Below are 17,606 nucleotides of genomic sequence, written 5' to 3'. Positions count from 1 at the left end.
ACGCTCAATAATAAGAGAGGAGATAGGGGCTGCTTTCGAGAGATTCCAGCCGCAGCTTGATGCTTTAAAGGGAGAACTTGACTCATTTTGTCAGAGGCTCGGTGATATGGAGGAGGGACTGACCGATATGGATTGTAGGGTTGCTATACTCGAAACCGCAAATGGAAATCTAATGAAGGAAAACAAAGAGTTTAAAGACAAAATTGAGAGGATGGAGATTCAAAACAGAAAGTTGAATCTACGTGTGTTTGGACTGAAAAAGGATATAGAGAAGAGCGATCCCATTGCCTTTGTGATAAACTTTTAAAGGAGGTATTCGGAAGTGAGCTCTCATGTGACCCGGCAGTCGAGATGGCATACAGGATTGGGCATGGGACTGATATGAGACCCAGACCTATGATTGTCACTATGCAGAAATACCAAGCAAAGGAAGCTATCTTGAAGCTGGCAAGAAGCAAGGGAGAGATCATTTTCCGAGGCATGCGAGTGAAGATATTTCCTGATATTACTGCGGATATTGCCAGGAAGAGAGCACTTTTCAATGACGTCAGGATGAAGCTGCGTAAGGCTGGGGTGAGGCATGGACTACAGTTCCCTGCAACACTCATCGTAACCTTCAATGGACAAACAAAACTGTATCGGGACTGTAATGAAGCTGAGCATTTCTATAAAACAGTGATAAACCCGGTTTCAGCTCAAAGCTGAAATAGAGGTGGGAAATGACTGATGGACATGACATAATTAGATGGTATGTTTATGCATATTAGGAGATGAAATTCATTATATTATGCAAAGGGAATTGTTGCAGTTTTGGTATATTGCGAATTTATTCATTGTAGGCCAATATTCACTGGCCTATGAGCAAGATGGCATATCATGAGCAAGATGGCGCCGAGGATGGCTGCCGTGTCTCGAGCTCCTCCTCCGCAGGCTGCGGAAGTTCAACATGGACTCCAGGATACTCTGCAACTTCTACAGGTGCACCATCGAGAGTATCCTGACTGGCTGCATCACCGCCTGGTATGGCAGTTGCACCGCCCTCAACCGTAAGACTCTACAGAGGGTGGTGGAAACTGCTCAGCACATCACCAGGACGGAGCTGCCATCCATGGAGGACCTCTACACCCAGCGGTGTAGGAAGAAGGCCGGTAGGATATTAAAGGACCCCCATCACCCCAGCAACAATCTGTTCTGTCTGCTGCCGTCTGGCAGACGGTACCGCAGCATCCGGACCAAGACCACCAGACTCAGAGACAGTTTTATACCACAGGCTATAAGACTACTGAACTCCTGAGCTGTGTGAATGTCTACTCACATCTGTTTATAGTACACACATACATATATATATATATTATACACATCTGCCATACATATCTGTTTATAGTACACATATCTATATATTGTACATATCTGCCATATACATCTGTTTATACGTAATATATGCATCTGTCCATACCTCCTCATTCAACAGAGTATTTAAATACTTTCAATGTATTCCAAATATGTATATATTTCACATCCTCAAATCTTTATTGTTGATATTGTAAATATTCTTCTCTCTTTTTGCACTATTTTATTTATGTTATTTGCACCATGTATGTTGAGTTGTTGGAGGAGCACGCGACATAAGATTTTCATTGCCAACATATACGCTGTATCTGCTGTGCATATGACAAATAAAACCTTGAAACCTTGAAACCTTGAAACCTATGAGTTATCTACTACCTTATTTTAAGTTATTTATTTCATCAACTGCGACTATGAGATTACGTTTAATAGATTTTGAATAGAGGCCAATTTTAACTGGTCTCTATTGTTGTTCATTCCTCCTAAAAATGTCATTTTTATTTATTGATTTATAAATTTGATCTTGCGTTGCAAGACATTACCATGAAAGTATTTAACACAAAGGTTAGTAGGCCTATCTAAAATGTTAGGGAGCTACCGTGCTGCTCGTTTAGGTGAGTGAGTATGCACATGGATAGCAATCTATGGGCAGTGAGGTGTGGGGTTGTGTGTGTGTGATGGTGTGTGTGGTTGAAGTTGTGTTGCGTGTATGTTTTGGTTCAGCTCTCAATTTAAAAAGAAGTGAAAAAGAAAAAACATTTAAATTGCCATCTTAATGTCAAATAAGTTACCAAATAAAGGGTTTAAATTGGCTCATATCAATATTTGTAGCCTAAGAAATAAAGTGTCTGAGATAGAGGAAATATTGTCATGTGGTATTCATTTGTTAGCAATATCAAAAACTCACTTAGATGACACCTTTAATGACGCTGCAGTGGACATTCAGGGATATAGTATATTTAGAAAAGACAGGAATGCATATGGAGGTGGGGTGGCAGTATACATTCAAAAGGAAATACCAGCTAAAGTCAGATATGATTTGATGTCTGCTGATATTGAAGTACTTCAAATTCATTTACCTCATTTGAAACCTTTGTTGGTGGGATGTTGTTACAGACCTCCTAATTCAAACCTAAATTATTTAGAAAAAGTATGTCAAATGTAGATAAAGTTTGTGATCTTGATAGAGAGATTTATTTTATCGGTGATTTAAATATTGACTGGAATATGTCCCACTGTGCCTTAAAAAACAAGTTGCAGACAATAGCTAATACATGTAACTTGGTACAAATGGTGACTAAACCTACTAGGATATGCATAAAGAAAGGTGGAGCAACAAGTGCAACTTGAATTGATCATATATTTACAAATGTTAGCCATTTATGTTCACAGGCAATATCAATTCCAGTAGGGTGTACTGATCATAATTTAATAATTATCGTGAGAAAGACAAAGGTGCCAAAAGCAGGACCAAAAGTAATTGTGAGGAGATCAATTAAATGTTTTTGTGTAGAGTCATTTATAAAGGATGTTCAAAAGATATGTTAGAAAAATATTTTTGAAAAACTAAATCCAGAGGATGCTCTTGCAGTATTTAATTTGTTATTCATGCAAGTGATTGATAAACATGCTCCACTTAGAAAACTGACAGTAAGGAACTTTAGAGCACCCTGGTTAGATGATGAATTAAGAGATCTAATGAAACAAAGAGATGATGCCAAAATTGTAGCTTTCTCATCAAGTTATGAGTCAGATGGGCAAATTTATAGAAGGTTAAGAAATTATGTTACAGCATTAAATAAAAAGAAAAAACAATTGTATTACGGAAATAAAATTAAAGATATTAAGGATGATAAGAAACAGCTGTGGAGTTTAGTAAATGGCATGATGGGCCGTAAGCCGAAATCCACCTCAACATATCTTGAGGTGAAGGGAAATTCTTGACTAAACCAGTACAAATTGCTAATTATTTGAATGATCATTTTCTTGATAAAGTGAATGATTTGAGGAGAAATATGAAGCAACCTATAAATAGGAACTCCACTTTTCTAATAAATGATTGAATTATGGAAAATATTTGAATTGAACATTTAAAATAGAGAAAGTGACAATTGCAGATGTTGAATGTCTACTAGGTAAATGTAATGATAAACTGCCAGGTGTGGATAATTTAGATGGTAAATTTCTTAGATATGTTGCTAATTTGGTTGCAGAGCCTATCTGCTATATCATCAATTTGAGTATTGAAAAATGTATTTGCCCACAGGCATGGAAAATAGCAAAAATTATTCCACTTGCAAAAAATCCAGCTGGACCATTTTCTGGTACAAATAGCCGCCCAATAAGTTTGTTACCAGCATTAGGAAAGATAATGGAGAGAATCATTTTTAACCAAATACAAAAATACTTTGAAGGTAACAATCTTAACACTGATTACCAACATGCTTACCGGCCGGGCCATTCAACATGTACTGCTTTAACACAAATGACCGATGACTGGAAGGTGGAAGTAGATGATAGGAAGTTAGTGGGTACAGTACTACTTGATTTTAGTTCTGCCTTTGATGTCATTGATCATCCATTGTTGTTGCACAAGCTAAAACAATATGGTTTTAATCTGAATGTGCTGAGGTGGGTAGAAAGTTACTTGACCAATCGATGTCAAACTGTTTTTTTTAATGGAAGTTTGTCAAAGATTAAGTCAGTCACTTGTGGAGTTCCTCGGGGTAGTTGTTTGGGGCCACTTTTATTTTCTATTTTTACAAATGATCTACCGTTAGTGCTACAAGAATCCAAAATTGTAATGTATGCAGATGACTCGACAATATATGGAGCAGCTTCATCTACAAGTGAGCTGAGTCACTGTATGAACAAGGATCTAGAACAGATCTCAGAGTGGGTCATAAATAATAAGTTAGTACTTAATGCTGGAAAAACTAAATCTTTAATAATAGGATCAAATCATCAGTTAAAAGGTGAACCTAAACTGCTATTACATTTAAATCATATTGAAATTGAACAGGTCAAGGAAACGAAATTGTTAGGGATAACCCTGGATCAAAAATTATCTTGGTCTAAACAAATTGATAATGTTGTATGTAAAATGGGAAGGGGTGTGTCACTTGTTAAAAGAATTGTAAAATATTTGCCAAAAGATGTCAGTAGACAAGTTCTAGATGCTTTGGTTCTGTCACAGCTTGATTACTGTTTTGTTATTTGGTCTAGTGCTGCAGAAAAAGATCTAGCCAAACTACAAGTAGCTCAAAATAAGGCAGCACGATGTGCACTGCAGTGCTCCTATAGAACCAGAGTGACTGAAATGTTGGAGACCCTTAAATGGTTGAGTGTCAGACAGAGGTCCACTTATACTTTGTTAAATTTTGTTAGGAATATTACAGTGACACACTTACCACATATATTATAACAAAGGTTTATATCGCAGTACACTCAACATAACTATCAAACAAGACATGCAATAGAAAGAAGGTTCGTATTACCCATATCTAAATCAAATATCAGACAGAAAACAGTCATGTACAGAGCCATGGTCAGCTGGAACTCTTTACCAGCCCACATAATTCAGGAAAATTGTCAAGTATATTTTAAAAGGTTGCTAAAACATTATATGAGCATTACAGAGTAAAATGTAACTGTGCCTGTGGTTTGGCCTTGTGATGATGGCTAAAATGTGATGAGCATTTTTGTTTCACTTCGTATACCATTGTTCATATGATGAAATTAGTTGTTCTATTTTGCTTTTAGTTTTGTTTAATGTTTGTTTTGTGTGTGTGTGAGGACCCCAGGAAGAATAGCCAATGCTTATGCTAGTGCTAATGGGGATCCTAATAAAGAATAAGAATAAGGTCCCCCACCACCCAAAACAACAAAAGCTGGACCTCGGTGCAAATCCAGTAAGTGGGGGAGAGTTGAAGAAGTTGGTCGGGCAGTATGATGGAGTCATTTTTATGTAATAAAGTAACTTGTAATCTAACTTAGTTACTTTTAAAATCAAGTAATCAGTAAAGTAACCAAGTTACTTTTTAAAGGAGTAATCAGATTACTTTTTCAAGGTAATTGTGGCAACACTGCACCTAAACACAAAAACATGGAAGGGTAGGGACCAGGTGGTCAATGGTTTTACGGTGCCTCGTTTTTGATTTCAAATGATAAACTAAAGTTTGACAGCATTTTGTGTGCATCTTAAAGAGGCTTATTTCCCTACACCTTGACAACTTTTCCAGGGGATTATGGCAGTCAATTTGTGTCAAATACAGATGTTTCCTATCCAATGTGAATCACCTGCATGAATCAGATATGGTAGGGGTCATTTCTAAATCACATAGGGCCCAAGGGTTATTGTAGTCCATGGGTGTCCAAACTATGGCCTGGGGGTCAACTGCGGCCTGTTGTCCATTTTAAATTGGCCCTCAGCAAATTCAAAAAGTATCATGGAATATGGCCCATACTTTAAACTTGTGCTTTTCTTAAATTGTACTTCTTAAATATATATGTAAACAGATATTACACAGTAGGATTCGTGTATCAATAAGCCCGTTTTTAAAATAAATTCATAAAATCATAAAGCTATTAACTTGTTCTAACAAATCTTAGTTGTTAAAAAAGCCCAATAACTTATTTATATACCAAGCTTGAAATATACCCATCATATGTCCCCTTATGATAAACAATCAGGGGCTCCTGTTTAAGGGATGAGCAACAACACTGCATTAAACTAAATGAACCCTACTGAGAGCTAGGATGGATTTTCTTAAAGCATATTCAATTGTCAAGCATCATTTAGCTACATACAGCTTCATTCTATAGTCGGCAGTCTGAGCTGGCTGTGTGCACCTGATGTGGCACAGACGCAGAATAGTAGAAGTATTACAGAAAATCTAAATGAAACGCAACATGTTTGAAAAAATACGAAACATATCTTGCGTGACTTTAAGGATTAATAGTACTAATATTGAAATGTAAAGATGTCAAGAACTTGTGTATTTAAAAACACAGGTAGACAGTTTGTATCATAGTATATCTGCTACCCAGCTCCCTCCCTTCACCATTTCTTCCTATTTCCCCCCCCCCCCCAGCTCCAGCAGGAGCGGCCCCGCTCTGTGGCCCCGCTCTCTCAGGCCGACCTCAGGGCCTTGCTGAAGGACCTGGCTGATATGGAGAGGCTTCTGAAGGACGTGGACCTGCTCTCTGGCCTGGCCCGCCTACTGCCCAAAGGAGCCTGCACACGTCGAACTCCAGCCTCCCCCACAAACATGACTTGGCCCCTTAACGCTACCACATGGGGCCCCAACACAACTGACATCCCTGGAGAAGAGGGGGATGGCGGTGTAGAGGAAGGTGGAGGAGGAGGGAAAGGGAAGGACGAAGCAGAGAACCCTCACTCTCAGTTCTCAGCCTTCGTGCAGCTGTGGGCCGGACTGCAGCCCATCCTGTGTGGGCACAACAGGTGAGAGCAGAGGGGGGGGGGGGGGGGGGGGGGGGGGGGGGGGGGGGGGGACAGACATGACAGTGTTGGGGAGTAACAGAATACATCTACCGGCGTTACGTATTAAGAATACAAATTATGAGTAACTGTATTCCGTTACAGTTACAATTTAAATACATGGTATTAAGAATAGAGTTACATTGTTGAAATCAATGGATTACATCAAAGGTTCAAAAGTTTTATTGGTCATATGCACAGCAAATACAACGTATATGTTGGCAATGAAAATCTTATATCCCAGGCTCCTCCAACAACTCAACATACATGGTGCAAATAAGGCAGATATGTATAATATATAGATATGTGTACTATTAACAGATGTGAGTTGACATTCACAGAGCTCAGGAGTTCAGCAGTCTCATAGCCTGTGGTATAAAACTAAATGCTAAATAAATTGAGGCAACTTGATGCATTTCCCACTAACCCCAACATGAAAACGAATGAAAATGAGCTATTTGAATTGCGTGATCAGTTGCCTACAATGGAGCCGGAAGAGGAGCAGCTAGAGGTAGAGCTGGAGCCGGAGCCAGCACAACAGAGCCAGGGCAGGAATACGTTATATCTCAGAATTTCCAATAGCATTTCACATTAAAGAAAGAGAAGGGAGAACGAAATATAACTGTGCAGTGCAACCTTTGTCGCCAGCAACCAACCTCCTTTCCGCGTCCAAAGACTCCACCTCCAACCTGAAGAAGCATCTTCAAGTAATTTCTTTTTTTTTTAATTAGCTAGGGGGAGTCATCTGCTGTAGTTTTACTGGTCACTTTGCTATTTTATAGTTGTATTAGTATCTGTATCCTATGTGCTGAGTTACTAGCCCCGGAACTGTTGAAAGACACACCAGAATAGGCCTGTTTAGTGATCAGGATTTGATGGCCGCATTCCTACATTTATAAAATGCAATTCAATATGGAAGTAATCCAAGTATTCAGAATACGGTTTCAAGGTTTTATTGGTCATATGCACAGCATATACCACGTATATGTTGGCAATGAAAATCTTATAGCCCATGCTCCTCCAACAACTCAACATACATGGTGCAGATAAGATAAATAAAATAGTGCAAAAAGAGAGAAGAATATTTATAATAACAATAATAAAGATTTGAGGATGTGAAATATATACATATGTGGAATACATTGAAAGTATTTAAATACTTTACACTGTTGAATGAGGAGGTATGGACAGATGCATATATTACGTATAACAGATGTATATGGCAGATATGTATAATATATAGATATGTGTATTATAAACAGATAAGTATGCAGATGTGTATAATATATGTACTGTAAACAGATGTGTATGGCAATACGTTACTCAGATTGAGTAATGTAACGGAATATGATACAGATTACATTTGTGGGCATGTATTCTGTATTCTGTAACGGAATACTTTTTGAAAGTATCCTACCCAACACTGGGGGCGGGTGATGAATTAGCTAGTATTAAGCAAATAAGGAAAAGTGTTGTCAAAGTGTCAACATGAGTAACAGCAGCTAGGGCCTCTGGTCCTGTACACTGTGTAGCTAATCCAGATGTGGTGATTCCTAACAGTTAATACTGATGTTACTATCAGGGTGATGTGTGCCTCTGGCTAGCTGATGTTCTATACTCACAATCGTTTACAGTCACAAAAGCCAAAGGTGAAAGGCAAACTTTACTGAAAACAGTAAGACTGCTACGATGTATATTTTTCCTACTTCAACATTGCATGGAAAAGCTTTACTGATTCTGATGGAAATATAACAGCTTAACATCTGCCATAGGAATCCAAAGCTATTAAAAAGCAATATTATGTGTCATAATATTTTTGCTCCAATAGGGCCTCAATTTAGCATGTGTCAGGACTGTCCTGTGAGGAGCTGCTGCAGGGGGCGGGCAGCTGTGCCTCCTAAAGAGTGACTGTAGTAGCTGAAAGAACATCAGTTTCTACCAGATCTAAAGTATTTCTTCCATGAAATACCAGCACTGACGGTGATTACTGTAGAAAACAGAGTTTTGCTCTTTTACAGACTGGCATCGAAAAGAGTTTGGGTGAGAGAGGGTGTATTACCTGCTAGGGTTTTTCAGTGTATTATGACGGCTTGTCGGACAGGTCTGTGTCACAGGTTACAAAACGTTATCTAAAAAAAGCATCAATTGGTCCTGTTTATAAAGATAAAATATGTGAGGTGTGTGTTTTCAGCTGTTAGTAATTGCTAAAGCTTTAAAAAAAAAAAGTTCTAGTAAACTACAATTGTTCTCTGACTGGTGGGTTAGTTAAGTCTTTAACAATGCTTTTTCCTTATATTATATATTATGTTATTATTTTTTCTTCCCTTCGCTCCCTTATTTAATGGATTAAATATTATTGGGTGTCCTTTTCAAAATATAATCTTTGCAGCTGCAAAGAGTGAGGTATGAGCTGGGTAAACTTGTAGCCTCATACATGCGGAGAGTATTTTGTCAATGTGTAATATATAACAACCTGTGATGAATAATATATAAACCGCAAATCTAATTCTCAAAGTCTGTGACCTGGCAGTCTATTGCCTTCAACCTGCGGCTCTTGTTCCAGGATCATCGAGCCGGAGGCTCTGAAGCAGGGGAACATGAGTTCTCTGGGGTTCACCAGTAAAGAGCAGAGAAATCTGGGACTACTGGTTCATTTGATGACTACAAATCCCAAGATCCTCTACTCCCCCATTGGATCCCAAATGGACAAAGTGATTCAGAAGGCAAGTAGTCTAGGTGAATGAGCAGAGCTGTAAGAAGGCTGTGGCAGGGGAACAAGCTTTAAAGGTCCCCTATTCTGCAAAATGCACTTTTTGATGTCTTTTATACATAAATATGTGTCCCGGTGTGTAAGGAGACTCACAAAGTGTCAAAAAATACAACCCTCTCTCTCTTCCTCCTTACCCACATCTCTAAAAACGGGGGTACAATCATGACGCTCCAAAGGAGCGTGGCCAGCAGCAGCTAGTTCATTTAAAGCAGGGGTTCTCAAAGTGCGGCCCCCGCAGAAATATTTGTGGCGGCCCGCAATGAGTTACACAACTGTTAAACTGTTAAAACTGTACATTGCTTTGAAAGGATGAATCTCCGTTACGTGGTCTTTAGCGGCATCTATAAGCGGTAATTACAGGTGTAGTCTGACCGCACACCAAGCATAAAAGCTACGATAAATTCAGCGGCCAGGAGCGCACCAGCAAGCCGTTTAGTGACGGAGAATTTGTGCGAGATTGCATTTTGAAAGTGGCCGACATTGTATGCCCGGAGAAAAAAACAAAGTTCTGTGACATAAGTTTGTGGAATGACAGTCACACGACGAATCAAAGATATGGCCAACAATCTGAAAGAGCAACGGGGACAACGTGGGGAGGGGCTAGGAAAGGGGGCTTTTTCTATCGCACTGGATGAAGGCACGAATATTTCCAATATAGCGCAATTGCTGATTTTCATCCGAACAGTCACGGCAAACTTTGACCTAGGCGAGGATCTTCTAAGCTTGGAGAGTATCAAAGACAGAACAAGGGGAGTCGACAGTTGAGATGCTGTGTGTCGTAGTCTCGATGCATACAATGTGAACCTGTCGTCTCTGGTCGGTGCCACAACAGATGGAGCACCGGCAATGGTCAGGAGAAAGACAGGTGCTGTGTCGCTGCTCTCTGAGAAAGTGGCCAACAACGGAGGTGAGAAACTAATCAAATACCACTGTATAATACACACAACAGCGAGGGCTTGTATAAGAAGCCCTCGCTGTTCAGACGCTTGGAATGAAAAATGTCACGGACGTAGTTGTGACATTTCCTGAAGTCCAGAGTTCTGAATCACTGCCAATTCAACACTTTTTAGGTGCAATTAGAGGCAGATTTTGGTGATGTCATATATTTCACTGCCGTCCGGTGGCTGGTGGCAAGTCGTTCGTATATGAGACAGACATAGATGGGCGCCACGTTTTACGTCACCTGCGTTCAGAAAAGAACCATAACCTCATAAAAAAAACTCAGAGGAATTCGACCACCGCTTCTCCGACTTCAGGGACCACAATAAGGCATTCAACCTTCTCCAAAATCCTTTCTTATGTGTCCCTGAGGAAGAGCCTGCAGAAATGCAGTTTGAGCTCATCGACCTGCAGGAGAGCTCCGAGGCCAGAGCAGCATATCGTGACAAGAATCTCCTCGAGTTCTACAAAGGACTTTCCCCATCCACATACCCTGCACTTCGCCAGCATGCTATCAGAATGGTCTCTTTTATTCGGAAGCACACACATTTGTGAGAAGACCTTCTCCACCATGGCCATCAACAAATCCAAGCTGAGATCCAGGCTGACAGATGACCATCTACATGCTGTCCTTCGTATCACAATGACGGAGATGGAGCCGGACATCAGAGGAATCGTGGCCAACCGAAAACAGCACCACAAATCCCATGCCAATTAAAAAAGGTATGTTGACCAAGTAACAAATATTCAGTGTGACTTAATGACAAGCTTATTGATGACAGGCAATGATGATGATGATGATGATGGTGACTTGTTTGGTAAGCTTCTATTTTACGTCTCTTTCTCTCTCTTTCTCCCCCTTCTCTCTCTCTCTCTGTCTCTTTGTGTGTGTGTGTGTGTGTGTGTGTGTGTGTGTGTGTGTGTGTCTTTCTGTCTGTCTCTGTGTGTGTGTGTTTCTCTCTCTCTCTCTCTCTCTCTCTCTCTCTGCAGGTTTTCCTGTGGTGCTTTGGTAGCTGGAATTGCTCCTGAATAACGCCCATGCTGATAAGACAAGAAGCAAGGCACACTGAGACTTTTTATTCTAAATACATTTGAAATGGACTGCACATAGGACTGTTATATCCCGAATGTGTCTGATGAGGCAGAGAACCCCAGGGATTTTGTGTGCATTACAATGTTTCTCAAGGTTTTCACCAGTGTTGCCAGGTTTAGCCTCACTTATTAAGTAAAATGTGTTTATTGCACATTACTGGATGTGGATCAATACATGTAAACTGTACAGATGCAACCTGTTCATTTAAATTATCATAAATGGGATTTTCTTCAATTGTTTTTCCTTTGGCGGCCCTCAATTCAATGTTGGGTTCCTAAATTGGCCCTCAGCTATCAAAACTTTGAGAACCCCTGATTTAAAGCTACAGCCACAGAATCAGCACTTCAGGAACAGGGCTGAAGTAGAGGGGTATGAGGCATGCTACAATGGGGGACCTGTTTGGTATTTTGAGCAAAACACTTCACAGACATGTTTTGTATAGATATGGCCCTACAATATATTGTTCAAATAGAGCATAATAGACCTTTAAATACTGCACTGAAATGGTATCACCTTCATACATCCAGCAGTCACAGTGGACATCACTGTTCATCCAGGGATGAACGGCTCTGTAGAACCAAGTGGAATGCTGAGGAAAAGTGATCTGTTTGTTCATTGTTGTTGACTAAGAATGACTGTTGAATCGATGGCAGGATACACATACAGTATAATAAAGTACATTAATAAGAAGCTGGGCAACATACTGACACTCTCAACAGCTGAAAGACTACTCTTAATTCGTACCCTCTAAACAATGTTCATGAACGTAATTATCATAATCAACTGATAGAGCATCAGCCCAGATGATGGAAAAAGTCCCGGTTTGGTCTCACTGGGACGCGTGACCTGGAGAAGGAGGGCGGGGTCCAATGTGCTGAAGCTTTCAGCTTTCTTTAACCCCTGTGCCTTTATTCTCTCTCTCTGAGAGTGACGGGGTTCAGAGGTCTCAGAGTTGGAGTGTCAGAGCATGAAAAGTGGAGATGCTTTACCGCCGTTTACATGAACCCAGTTCAGCAGTGAGGGAGCAAAAAAACATAAGGACTCAAAGCTGAATTCATACAAATGTTTTTTCTTAACCTTCTGCACTTACTGTAGGCAAACGAGACCTTTGCATTTGTTGGAAACGTGACACACTACACCCGGGTCTGGCTAAACATCTCCGCCCAGCTCAGGACTTTTCTGGAGGAGGGCCGTCTGCACAACCACCTGGTGTGGCTGCAGCAGGTAGACCAACACAAGTGATCGTTCAAAATGAAAGATGCAGTACCATCACAATGTTAAAAGAAAATATGTAACATTGCAGACAATAGTCTCTGTTCCTCCTCCTTCTCCTCGGCCCAGCTGTCCTCAGAGCTCCAGCAGCACCCTGAGCTGCTGAATGGCACAGACAGTGAGCTCATGCAGGGTCTGATGGAGGGAAACTACAGCCTTCCGAACACCTCCACCCTGCTGGAGCAGCTGGACACCATCGACAACGCTGCCTGCGGCTGGACACGCTTCATGTCTAAGGTCAGTTTAGTGAAGAACACTAGCAGCTACATGCCCTTTATATCGGCCGGCTCATCATTCAGGCTGCAATCCTTCAGTATGATGCTTTCTAAAGGTGTTCTGTTGTCAAAGGATATTCTATCCTGTGCTTTCAGGTTAGTGTTGATGTCTTCAAGGGCTTTCCCGACGAGGACAGCATTGTCAACTACACCCTGAATCAGGCCTACCAGGACAACGTGTCTGTGTTTGCCAGTGAGTCCTCACTCTGTCAGGCTGGGTCATGGGGCTTCAGTTTGTAGAAAGTGCAAGCTGTCTGTGCCCTGATCATTACTCTCACAAACAGTGTCAAGCACAGCGCTGAAGCAGACATGTTTCACTTCTTTCTTGGGATTCACATTTTATAGTGCACATGTAAATATTGTCTTTGACTATGTACCCTACTATGTGTCCACAAACACAAAAGCCCTCAAACGCGTAAGCTCAATGCCAACGCTCAGCCTCCTAACTCGAAAACTGCTGCCACCAAAGAGTGGACACTTTTCTGCAGAGATGCTGGGGTCAGCCTGAAACTAAAATAAATAAAAAGTCAACTTAAAAAGTTAAACTAGAGCAGACGTGAATGCTTGATGAGGAATGCTGACAGAAAAAAATGCTGTCAGTATCATCCACAATGTTTGAAAGATGTGGAACGTTGTACGTTTGAATGATCCTCAAGCTAAAGGGAGAGAAGACTTTGAAAATGAAAACAAATTGTGTAAATGTCCTTCATGTGTGTCAAACACCTGCAGTAGGTATTTTCCCCTGATTACCTTATTATATTTGGTGAAGGGTGAAACTATAAACTGTATTATGTAGTCAGTAGAAAAGTTCAAATGAAATGTACTATGTATGATTCAGTGCTATAAAAAATATCAGGCCTGAATTCATGCCCAAGTTTTGCAGAATGGGCCCCGCTGAGCCCCCACAAAACTGCTGACTGGAGATCTGTCTCTCTTTCTCTCAGGTGTGATAGTCCAGACTAACAAAGACGGCTCCCTGCCCCCCCACGTTCTGTACAAAATTAGACAAAACTCGAGTTTTACAGAGAAGACCAATGAAATCAGGAGGGCCTACTGGCGTCCCGGGCCCAACACCGGGGGGAAGTTCTACTTCCTGTACGGATTTGTTTGGATCCAAGGTAAGTGACTGAAATGCTTTGCTTTCAATTGAATTTAATGCATCATTTATAGGTCAATATTTGTATCATTGTATTGATCTATATATACAGTACATATATACTGAATCATTATTTTCTGAACAGTTTTCAGTTGTATGTTAAAAGTTTAAAGTGATATTTGTTCCCTGACATCTGGATCTTTTAAAAAAAAATACCATTGTTTTTGTCTTTATTACGTTTACTTCCAGGGCCCAGGTCTGACAGTAACACTCAAGTTGTTCAAACTCTGTTGACAGGATTAAATGATGTGCTTCATCATCCCTTCCCTCCTTTTCTCTCTCACACATACACACACACACACACACTCTGTCCTTCCAGATATGATAGAGAGAGCCTTTATCAACACGTTTGTGGGACATGATGTGGTGGAGCCTGGGAACTACGTTCAGATGTTCCCCTACCCATGTTACACCAGAGACGAGTAAGAAATGTTTGTTCATTTTTTTTTGTTTAGGACTTCATATTTAGCATGGTGATACGTAATTAGAGATTGCCATAAATGACTGTATGCAATATACAGTGGGGCAAAAAAGTATTTAGTCAGCCACCAATTGTGCAAGTTCTCCCATTTAAAAAGATGAGAGAGGCCTGTAATTTTCATCATAGGTATACCTCAACTATGAGAGACAGAATGAGAAAAAAAAATCCAGAAAATCACATTGTAGGATTTTTAATGAATTTATTTTCAAATTATTGTGGAAAATAAGTATTTGGTCAATAACAAAAGTTCATCTCAATACTTTGTTATATACCCTTTGTTGGCAATGACAGAGGTCAAACGTTTTCTGTAAGTCTTCACCAGGTTTTCACACACTGTTGCTGGTATTTTGGCCCATTCCTCCATGCAGATCTCCTCTAAAGCAGTGATGTTATGGGGCTGTCGCTGGGCAACACGGACTTTCAACTCCCTCCAAAGATTTTCTATGGGGTTGAGATCTGGAGAGTGGCTAGACCACTCCAGGACCTTGAAATGCTTCTTACGAAGCCACTCCTTCGTTGCCCTGGCGGTGTGTTTGGGATCATGGTCATGCTGAAAGACCCAGCCACACTTCATCTTCAGTGCCCTTGCTGATGGAAGGACGTTTTCACTCAAAATCTCACGATACATGGCCCCATTCATTCTTTCCTTTACACGGATCAGTCGTCCTGGTCCCTTTGCAGAAGAACAGCCCCAAAGCATGATGTTTCCACCCCCATGCTTCACAGTAGGTATGGTGTTCTTTGGATGCAACTCTGCATTCTTTCTCCTCCAAACACGACGAGTTGAGTTTTTACCAAAAAGTTCTATTTTGGTTTCATCTGACCATATGACATTCTCCCAATCCTCTTCTGGATCATCCAAATGCCCTCTAGCAAACTTCAGACGGGCCTGGACATGTACTGGCTTAAGCAGGGGGACACGTGTGGAGCTGCAGGAATTAAGTCCCTGGCGGCATAGTGTGTTACTGATGGTAGCCTCTGTTACTTTGGTCCCAGCTCTCTGCAGGTCATTCACTAGGTCCCCCCGTGTGGTTCTGGGATTTTTGCTCACCGTTCTTGTGATCATTTTGACCCCACGGGGTGAGATCTTGCGTGGAGCCCCAGATTGAGGGAGATTAGCAGTGGTCTTGTATGTCTTCCATTTTCTAATAATTGCTCCCACAGTTGATTTCTTCACACCAAGCTGCTTACCTATTGCAGATTCAGTTTTCCTAGCCTGGTGCAGGTCTACAATTTTGTCTCTGGTCTCCTTTGACAGCTCTTTGGTCTTGGCCATAGTGGAGTTTGGAGTATGACTGTTTGAGGTTGTGGACAGGTGTCTTTTATACTGATAACGAGTTCAAAAAGGTGCCATTAATACAGGTAACGAGTGGAGGACAGAGGAGCCTCTTAAAGAAGAAGTTACAGGTCTGTGAGAGCCAGAAATCTTGCTTGTTTGTAGGTGACCAAATACTTATTTTACCGAAGAATTTACCAATTAATTCATAAAAAATCCTACAATGTGATTTCCTGGATTTTTTTTTCTCATTCTGTCTCTCATAGTTGAAGTGTACCTATGATAAACATTACAGGCCTCTCTCATCTTTTTAAATGGGAGAACTTGCACAATTGGTGGCTGACTAAATACTTTTTTGCCCCACTGTATGTCTTTAGATCTATCTCTTATTTGTATTATATGTTAGATCATGTTCGAAATCCTGGATACCCCACACATCTGAAATGCAGAATCAGGCTTTATTTACTCTGCATATTGTTCTTCACCCCTGTTGTTTTTTTTCAGTTTCCTGTTTGTGATTGAGCACATGATGCCTCTCTGCATGGTGATCTCCTGGGTCTACTCAGTAGCCATGATGATTCAGCACATTGTGGCTGAGAAGGAGCACCGGCTCAAAGAGGTGCTTTATTTAGAGATAGATATTAAGACCATGGACATATCTAGTACATGATGTGATGCATGATTTATAAAACAGAGTGGATGATCTTCAGGTCTGAAGTATATGTAAACTCAATTTGAAAGGGTACTCTAATAGTTATGCATCAGGTTCAGTTTACTCGACCTCTTGTGTTTATGAGTAAACTACGATGAGTATAAGTGTTACATGCTGTCGTGGATGTTTGTGTGTGTGTGTGTGCAAGTGTGTGTGTCCTCCTTCCCCCCTCTCTTTCTGCAGCTATAGTTAGATGTGAGGAAAGAAGCAAAGATAAAGCTAACTCATTATAATTAGCACAAATCAACACACACTGAATTCATATTGCTAATAACCTTCATACTGGAATGGGAAGGGAGGCTTGATTTAGTCACCAGGACAGCAACTAATGATGGATCCTGATCGGCCCCCTGGAGCAGGTGGTTAGCAGAGTAGATCTGGTCCTCCAGGTTGCTCATAATAACTTCAGAATAATGGAAGAAAACTATGTACATGTATAGAAAAGTGAAATGATTTCAGCTTGTGACTCAGCTGAGACTTAAAGCAGTGGACTGGTCCTTAGATCTAACCTTTATGCCTCCCCCCCCCCCAGGTGATGAAGATGATGGGTCTGAACAACGCCGTCCACTGGGTGGCCTGGTTCATCACTGGCTTCGTCCAGCTGTCCATCTCTGTCACCGCACTGACAGTCATCTTGAAGTACGGCCGGGTGTTGCTCCACAGCGACCCCTTCATCATCTGGCTCTTCCTCACCATCTACGCCGTGGCAACCATCATGTTCTGGTGAGATCTTCCAGCACACTCATAACTTCTCAAAAAGTGCCAGAGTTCAAGCAATGGCACAG

General features: G+C 40.9%; 1 protein-coding gene across 3 annotated transcripts in view; it reads left to right on the top strand.

Annotated features, from left to right (window-relative positions):
- The window catches only part of abca2 (ATP-binding cassette, sub-family A (ABC1), member 2), a 168,201-nt gene that overhangs the window by 93,585 nt on the left and 57,010 nt on the right, over positions 1 to 17,606 (top strand). For all 3 annotated transcript variants that reach the window (XR_010166908.1, XM_063896434.1, XM_063896435.1), the window contains 9 exons: positions 6,441 to 6,811; positions 9,411 to 9,570; positions 12,745 to 12,873; positions 12,991 to 13,158; positions 13,293 to 13,389; positions 14,141 to 14,314; positions 14,672 to 14,774; positions 16,614 to 16,728; positions 17,354 to 17,544. Coding sequence is in view for 2 of the 3 variants with exons in the window: in XM_063896434.1 (XP_063752504.1) it covers positions 6,441 to 6,811; positions 9,411 to 9,570; positions 12,745 to 12,873; positions 12,991 to 13,158; positions 13,293 to 13,389; positions 14,141 to 14,314; positions 14,672 to 14,774; positions 16,614 to 16,728; positions 17,354 to 17,544 (1,508 nt within the window). In the remaining variant the exon portion in view is untranslated. The remainder of the gene's footprint in view (positions 1 to 6,440; positions 6,812 to 9,410; positions 9,571 to 12,744; positions 12,874 to 12,990; positions 13,159 to 13,292; positions 13,390 to 14,140; positions 14,315 to 14,671; positions 14,775 to 16,613; positions 16,729 to 17,353; positions 17,545 to 17,606) is intronic.

This window comes from Eleginops maclovinus, chromosome 12 (assembly GCF_036324505.1).
Source record: "Eleginops maclovinus isolate JMC-PN-2008 ecotype Puerto Natales chromosome 12, JC_Emac_rtc_rv5, whole genome shotgun sequence".
Lineage (NCBI taxonomy): Eukaryota > Metazoa > Chordata > Actinopteri > Perciformes > Eleginopidae > Eleginops > Eleginops maclovinus.
Note: the sequence above shows the minus strand (reverse complement) of the source record. Positions and strands in the feature narration are given on the sequence as shown.